This window comes from Ammospiza caudacuta, chromosome 10, assembly GCF_027887145.1.
Source record: "Ammospiza caudacuta isolate bAmmCau1 chromosome 10, bAmmCau1.pri, whole genome shotgun sequence".
In the NCBI taxonomy this organism is placed as follows: Eukaryota; Metazoa; Chordata; class Aves; order Passeriformes; family Passerellidae; genus Ammospiza; species Ammospiza caudacuta.
In genome coordinates this window covers 1,314,937-1,322,738 of record NC_080602.1, presented here as the reverse complement: position 1 = coordinate 1,322,738, position 7,802 = coordinate 1,314,937, and the positions used below count along the sequence as shown (strand labels likewise).

Here is a 7,802-nt window from a genome sequence, read left to right as displayed (position 1 = left end):
CAGAGCTGCGTGAGGCGCTGGCTCCTGCAGATGGGCCCTGCCAAGCTGTCCCTGCCTCACGCTGGCCTCGCTTCCCTGGCACAAGTGCCGGGCCTGAAGGAGCTGCCCTGTGCTCCAGCCTGCCGAGCAGCCCGGCTCCCTGCCCCGGTGCCCAGAGTGCTGCACACACTGCTGGCCTTTGCCAGGAGTCGCAGGGCAGCCGGCAGAAGAGGAGGAATCCTCAGGCAGCCCAGCGGCCCGCGGCTGCCCTTGGCCTTTCTCTGCTCCTGGGCACGCTCCAGACGGCCATGGCCCCCAGGCCGGGCTGTGCCCAGCACGGCTGCGCTTCCCCTCGGCAGCAGCCAGCTGCCGCCTGGGCTCTGAGAGCGGAGGATTCGCCCGCTCCCAGCAAGAGGCACCCAGGGCCCGGCTGCTGCCTCTTGCAGCTCCAAGGGCCTCCTTCCAGCCTGCCTCTGCCGGGGCTCAGGCTGCTCCGGCCTCTGCCGGGGCTCTGCTGGGGCTCCAGCCCGGGCAAGGCCGGGCCCGCTCTCACCTCACAGGCGCTGACAGCTCTGCGCCACAGGAGACCTTCCCGAGCACCCTCTCTGATCTTTCTGCTTTCTCACTTGAGCAAGGCTCTCCTCCAGCCAAAGAGATTATTGCATTTAGGGATACAAATCCAAGTGGCAGGAACCCCATTGCTCTCCAGTCACAGCTGAAGGCCTGCATCTGCACAAGATGTTTGGGCTGCCTCATTCTTCCTTTGGTTTTGCCTTCAAATGCCATTGCCCTTTCTGCCTCAACTAGAAATACCACAGCTGTGCCATAACCAGCCAGTGGGTCATATTCCAAAGGCAGTGCGGTCTGGAGAGGATGAATGAAGAAGAGCCCTCCTCACTTATGAAACCATACAAAAAAAGCCATATGTGTGACTTAGTACCAATAAAAAACAATTGGTAATTCAGAAGGAAATGTTGAATTTTCGTAGGGGTCAGAAGGAGGAGAATCTTCCAAGTGAGTTGATGTTTCAGAAACTTTATTAATTACAACTCTAATCTATAATTCTATGCTACAAATCTCTTTAGCAACCCTACTCTACAATCCTACTCTAAATTGGTAACAGAGATAACATCTTGACATAATTGCTATGTTCTCGTCTCCTAGGGTTAGGGTTAGGTTTAGGCTTAGGCTTAGTCTTAGTCTTAGGCTTAGGCTTAGACTTAGGTTAAGGTTTGGGTTTAGGTTTAGGCTTTGGCTTAGGCTTAGGTTTGGGGATAGGGAAAGGGTAAGGGAAAGGGTAAGGGATAGAGATAGGGATAGGGTTAGGGTTTGGGTTTAGAGTTTAGGGTTAGGGTTATTCGTCTTCTTCACTGAGTTGATGACTTGTGCCAGGATGAATGGTGGCTTGGCTGAAGTTACAAATGGATGCTGTCCACCGGAAAAAAAAAAACAAACAAAAAACCAAAGAACAGTGAACCACTACTTTCCAAGCTCATTGCTTCAGGGACTCAATCAGGATACATCAAGTTCCTGGAAAGACCCAGAAAGAGGAGCAATGGGACCATCTGCTCCCCAGTCATCCCCAATGTTCAAGACCTTGCCATCACAGGCAAACCTGGCCCAGAATCCCACTCATCTGTTTATTGTGATGTCTTCATCATGCTGGGATTTTTGCCCTGCCAGCGCTCTAGAAATGGCGCTTTCTGTCCCTGGGTTTTCTTCCTTTCAGGAAACTCCAATGACTCACATAGGTCCGTGCCTTTGAAAGACAGGCACTGTGCTGATTCCCACAGGGACAGAAAGCAGTGTCTGCCTTTCCATGCCCTGCCCCTCGTGTGCTGGATGGCACCTTCCTTCCCAGCAGGGCCAGCCCAGTGGCACTGGGCCCTGCAGTTCCCTCTCTGCCACACAACCTGGCAGTAACCCTGGCACAGTTCCCGTCTGCTTGAGCGTGCCAGGCAGCAGATGGGGCTGGGACAAGTCCCTCCCAGCTGTCCCTGTTTGCGTGGCAGAAACCTCTGAGGGTGGGCTGGGGGGCACCAACCAGGGCCCCTCAGAGGCTCACAGTGAGCCCCCCACAGCCCCTCCTGCCCACAGCCAAATCTCTGACCCCTAGGCTGGGACTGGCTTCCTTGGGTTCCTCCACCACCATTTCATGTCTCTGTACCCTGCATTGCTCTACTTCAATTCTTTTGCCATTAGATAAAGCTGAACACTCCACCAAATCACAAAAGAGGGCAACAGACACAGTCAGAGGACAGAGCACCTCTCCTCACAGGAAATGCAGAGGGAGCTGGAGTTATACAGTTTTGTGAAGGACAGGCCCCGGGGAGACTTTATTGCCACTTTCCAAGACTTCAGAGTGGCTTTGAAGAAAGTGGGGGACATCTTTTTTAACAGGGCCAGTTACAATAGGATATGGACAAATATTTTTAAACACTAAGGGCATCTAATCAGAGTAGGTCTAAGGAAGAACTTGTGTACTCGGAGCATGGTGCCACACTGGCACAGCTTGCCCCAAGAGCTTGTAGGTGCCCCATTCCTGCAACCATTCCGGCTCCGGTGGCAACGGGCTCTGAGCAACCTGATCTCTTTAAAGATGTCCCTGCTCATTGCAGGACACTTGCACCAGAGGACATTTACAGGGCCCTGCCAGCCCAGCCCAGTCTAGGATTCCTCACCATTTTCATTTGAAGAGCAGCAAGAGTGGAGGTGAGGAGGAAGGGGGCTCATCTGCTGCCTTGGGCTTGAGTGGAGGAGGAGCCCATCCCTCAGAGCCTGTTTCACCTGCAGCCCCTTCACATTTTACCTGCAGGAGCTCCTTGGCAGACCAGCGCTGCTCCTCGTCTGTCTGCAGGCAGCAGCTCAGGAAGTCACGCAGCAAAGCTGAGAGGAGCTTGGGCTGCCGCAGCTGTGGAGTCCCTACTGTGGCTATCAGGTATGTAGCCTGGAGAGAAAGGAGACACCAGGCTCCACCTCCCGCTTTCACATCTCTAAGGCTCTCCCAGATCCCTTTGTTTAACCTCTGTTCTTCAGTGGCAGTTTCTGCCCTGGCACAGACCCAGAGATGACTTTCCTTTACCAACCAAAAACCCAAACCCCGATGCAGCCACAGCTTTTCCACCATCCTGCAGATCTTGCCTTGGCAGCTGATTTCATTGCCTGACCTAGTTAGTGGGAACTACATCAGCAAAAGGACATTTGCTTCTCTGAGGATTCATGCCAGCTTGAGATGGTTTTTGGAAGAGGGACTTTGCTACACTAACTAATTTCAAGGGTTAGTACATGAAAGGCATCTCTGCAGTGCTTGTTGGTCTTTTAAGCGCACGTGCCCTAGAACAAAACTCATCAAGCTTTTTGTGCTGTTCTTGAAAACAATGGGAATTGGAAGAAAAGAAAGGAAATCCATCAGTTAATACCCAGGTAGGGAAACAAACATTTACAATCTCCTCTTCAACACAGACACATTAAGATGCCTGCACAAACGTATTGGAATGAAAATGCCTGCTTGGGCACACAGGAGCCACTTGCAGCTCTGTCTCTCAGCAGTCTGAAAATTTCAGCTTCCCATTTTTGCAGCCAAAGAAAAATTGTCTAGGTCAGAAGAAGGAGAGGTTCCATCCCTATGGACACCCTCTAGTCATTTGGCTGCTCAAGTCAATGCATTAATGGTAGGCCCATGCCAGAAAGTGCCAGGAAACAAACAGGAGGTTTTGGCAGGCTCTCCACATCACCAGGCTCTGGCTTGGTGATGTGCAGAATGTTGCTTGGGCTAGGAGAGAAACACGGTCACTGAGTGTTTCAGCAGCACTGCACAAGAAGCAGAAGAGACTCTGTGCATTACACCCTCATGCCCATGTTTTCCAGTGAGAAGAAACTGCACACAGGGTTAGGTTCCTCTCTAAAGACCACGGTTTTAGAAACTTTGTTGGGTTTGGGTTTCCTTCCTTCATTTCTGGAAAGATAACAACACTTTTAAGATGCTTTTCCCCTGTTATTAAGGCCATCTACACAGACAAAAGAACTGGAACCACTAACCCAAAGGAAAGTGTTGAGTGAGAATGGAGTTTGTTTGGAGTTTGTTTGCATGTGGTAAGGCTTGAGTTCCCCCACTGATGCAAGCAAAAGTACAGCAGATGCTGATGTGTTGCAGGGACATTTGTAGGAGGGGACCTTGGTGGAAGTAGTTGCAGCAGATGGCAATGGGATTTTGTCCAGTGGCACACAGGACATGGGACAGGTGAGAAAGACAGTGGGATCAGTGAGTATTTGCTCCTTACCGTGCCAGAACTTTCGCCCAAGTAAGGAGGTTCTTGTTCTATCATTTCAATTCCCACAATTCCAAAAGACCATATGTCCACTTTGGGGCCATATGGTTGACCTGTCACCACTTCAGGCGCCATCCACCAAGGAGTCCCGGTTACCGAGCACCGTCTGCTCTGCTCAGGGCTGAGCTGAGTAGCGAGGCCAAAATCAGCTGAGGAGAAAACAAAATACTGGTTTTATCTGAATTCTGTGCAATTAGGAAAGCAAGCAAAAGAATTCCCCAGTAGAAGTTTGAAATTGCTCTGTTGAATCTCCTGGCATTGGCGACTTTAAAAATCCCCCCATGTTTTACACTGTCTCTAGCAGTGGCTTTTGTTCTTTGGAAACTTTAGACTCGTAACTCCCTCCCTCTGGAAGGGACCCACACAGAGCAAGGCCACTCTTGACTGCTTGTGGCTCCTTCTACCTCTGTGCACGTTGCAACTGTGCCCTCAGCTCGCAGCAGGGGTCCCTGCACTGCCACCAGCACCATTTTTGGGGAGCTGGCAGTCACGCCAAGCAGCCCCACAGCCACATCCCTGGAACGCTGCACCTGACCAAGAATATACTGACCCAGTTTGACAGAACCGTCCGTTCTGAGAAGGATGTTGTCACTCTTCACGTCTCGATGGATCACATCGTTTGCATGAAGAAAATCCAGTCCTTGCAGGCACTGAGCGAGAAAACAGAAACAGAAGGGCAAAAATGAGTGGTGTGATTTCATCACACAAGAAAGGAAACAAAGAATCTAAAAGATTCCCTCTCCAGGGGAATGGGGAGTAATGGCACAACAGTCATGGCCACTGAGAGGAAGAGCTTGCTGCTCCAACACTTGCAGAGCAGGACCTTTCTGAGGAAAGGCACGTCAGCTTTTGAAAGAGCAACAGCACCTGCTGTTGTAGGCTGTCCCCTGCCAACCAGCCAGGATGACTCCTGCTGCAGCGCATGTGCTCAGAAGCAAAGAGCATTCTGGCTGCACTCCTATCCTTTTTAGCTGAGCACTGAGAGAAACGAGTCTCTCTCTTCTTTCTTTGCTCTTTGTTTCAAATCCTGCCACCAGCACCTTTGCTTTTACAGGCAAGGAATGCAGTGAAGACAGACTCCAGGCAAACATTTAGAGAGGCAAGGAGGAGAACAGCAACTACAAATACAAGAGACAGAGCGAGAATACAACAGCAGGAGATAAGAGTACTGGCACTGAGTACAGGGAGTGCAGGGGCACTGGCAGGCCTTTCACTTGAGATGCTTTTACTTGCCCATAGCATAGCAGCAACACAGAAACAAAGCTCGGCACAGGAAACCTCTCCTGTTCTGAGCCCCTGTTTCCCAGACAATCCTGCCCAAGCCCTTGGAAACACAGATGGCATTGCTGACCTCCCGACTGATGGCTGCCATCTCATCTTCAGACAGGCAGGTCTGGCTGACGATGTCGCTCAGGACACCTCCATCCATGTACTCTATAACCAGCAAGAGTTCCTCGCCCAGAAGGTAGCTGAAAGAAGGAAACAAGGGGGTAGAGATGAACATGCATGGCTACGTTGATTTTTTGCTTCCAGGTTTCTTATTTCCAGATGCCTTTGTGACAAGGACAGAATCAAAGGAATAGACATTCCCTCTTGGCTGTGCATTATTTGCAATCTGTGCAGTCTCATAGAGAAAGACACATCTGTGAAAAAGAAGATGTCTTAGATGGGCAGCAAATGAAAAGTGCAGTTTAGAAACAGCCCAGATAAAAAACATGCCAGGCATGGTGTTTCTGGAAATAAGCACCTAGCCTTCCTGGCATGCATAGCAATGGCAAAGAGGGGCAACAATCCAAGGGAAATCCACTTTAGGATGGTTCATCTGCACTTAAGAAACTTTAAAAAATCAATCCCAAATAAATGTGGAGGCAGTGAACTTTGAGGCTATTGAGTTAGGAAGATACAGCTGATCCAGGTTTTGAATAATTGTGGAGTAATTATCAAACTAGGTGTGCCAGGGAAGACTCATGCAGACAAGATGCACTCTCTTCTCATCCATTGGAGATGAGTAGAGAAATATGAATAAATAAAAATTAACAGCTTTACTTGCTGCCACTGACCAAAGTGTGTTTTTAACCTCTCATGTTTGCTTTATGTAAACACACATCCATGGGATAAGACCATGACCTCTCACCTGTCTAAATAATTCACAACATTGGGACTCCTATACGTCTTCATGATCGTTATTTCATTAAAGGTTAGCTCCTTCCTCCTCACTCCTTGAAGATTTATTTTTTTTATTGCCACCTAAAATGACATTGAAAATCAGGAACTTGAGGGGTTGGTGGCACGAGACCACAAGGCACGTGGAGCGAGTGATTTTGCAATGACACAGCTGAGCTGTGCCAAACTGCCTTGTGATTAGGCACTGCAGTAATCAGGAACTGACATTCCAACAGCCCATTTCTCTGCTCCCTTGGGAGCCAGTTACAGGACACGTGGGGCCACTGACATTTTGCCTTGACCACTTGGTAACAACGGTGTCTCAGTTATCACCCACAAACCTCTGACCGCACTCTCTGCTGCTTTGTTTGGGACTCAGAAGAAGGAATCCATGCCTTAATACTCTGTGGATACATCTTGGGATATGGGCAGGGCTTAGGGCTTTCAAGGACGCCTTGCAGATCTCTCCCTACGTGCAGTTCCCTAGTGCAGCACTGCAGGTGGCTAAGGAACTGCCAGGAACTTTCAGATGGATTTGCTGGCAGCCAGAAATGAGAATTCAGGACTCTGAAGCTGTAGCCCCAAAGAGCAGTGAGGTGCTCGCAGGCACCACCTTTGTTTTAGCAATGGAGAGCGAGTGAGCGCGTCCTTCTCTGAAAGGAACCGCTGCCCTCCGTGCCTTCCTTCCGGCAGCTGAGGAGGACAGAGTCCCAAATGTGTTCTGTGGGCTGGCACCAGTCTGTGCTTCTTGTGCCTTTTCAGCACAGCTCTGCCCAAAGCTCCAGCCACAGCTCACACCAGAGGGGAAAGCCCTCGAGTGCAGCAGAGCCTGCAGGGGTTGTTGACATTTACCTCTCCTCCTGTGGCACTGTCGAGTGCTCTGTAAACATGCCCAAAAGTCCTAGAAAAAAAACAGAAGCAGAGAAAGGAGAAGCTGTTTAGATCTTGCAGTGAAAGCCAGCCCACACAGGAGATCTCTGCTGCAAGTGTCAAAACCTGCAGGATGCAGGAGGGCTCTGCCAGAAGGGAGATGATGCATTTTCCTCTCAAGTGCATGGGCACTGGGCCTGTTCCTGAAGCACTGCGGTCCAATTTCTAAAGGGAGTTTAGTCTTTCCTCTTGGGTTTCACTGTCTAAACAGTGTGGTTCCTATCCTGACCACAGAGTGTTTCCCTCTTCAAACCAGGGGAAAGAATTGTTCCTGGGAACTGTGGGAACTGTTATCTCACAGCTTTGATAGGGCATAAGTTGCTTTTTCAGGCAAGCAAGTTACTTCTCTTTTCATTAGTGTGCCAGTATGATTTTGAGACACACAAAAAATGCTAAAGAAAT

At 49.9% G+C, this 7,802-nt stretch overlaps 1 protein-coding gene across 1 annotated transcript; it reads right to left on the bottom strand.

Moving 5' to 3' along the window:
- Window positions 1–1,140: 1,140 nt before the first annotated feature.
- Window positions 1,141–7,348, bottom strand: LOC131562186 (serine/threonine-protein kinase PAK 1-like). Its single transcript, XM_058811761.1, has 6 exons — window positions 7,323–7,348; window positions 5,659–5,776; window positions 4,858–4,957; window positions 4,260–4,456; window positions 2,789–2,926; window positions 1,141–1,407 (listed from the first exon to the last, which is right to left on the bottom strand). The coding sequence occupies exons 2-6, from the start codon at window positions 5,734–5,736 to the stop codon at window positions 1,315–1,317; spliced, it is 606 nt and encodes a 201-aa protein (XP_058667744.1). The 5' UTR covers window positions 5,737–5,776; window positions 7,323–7,348; the 3' UTR covers window positions 1,141–1,314.
- Window positions 7,349–7,802: the final 454 nt, after the last annotated feature.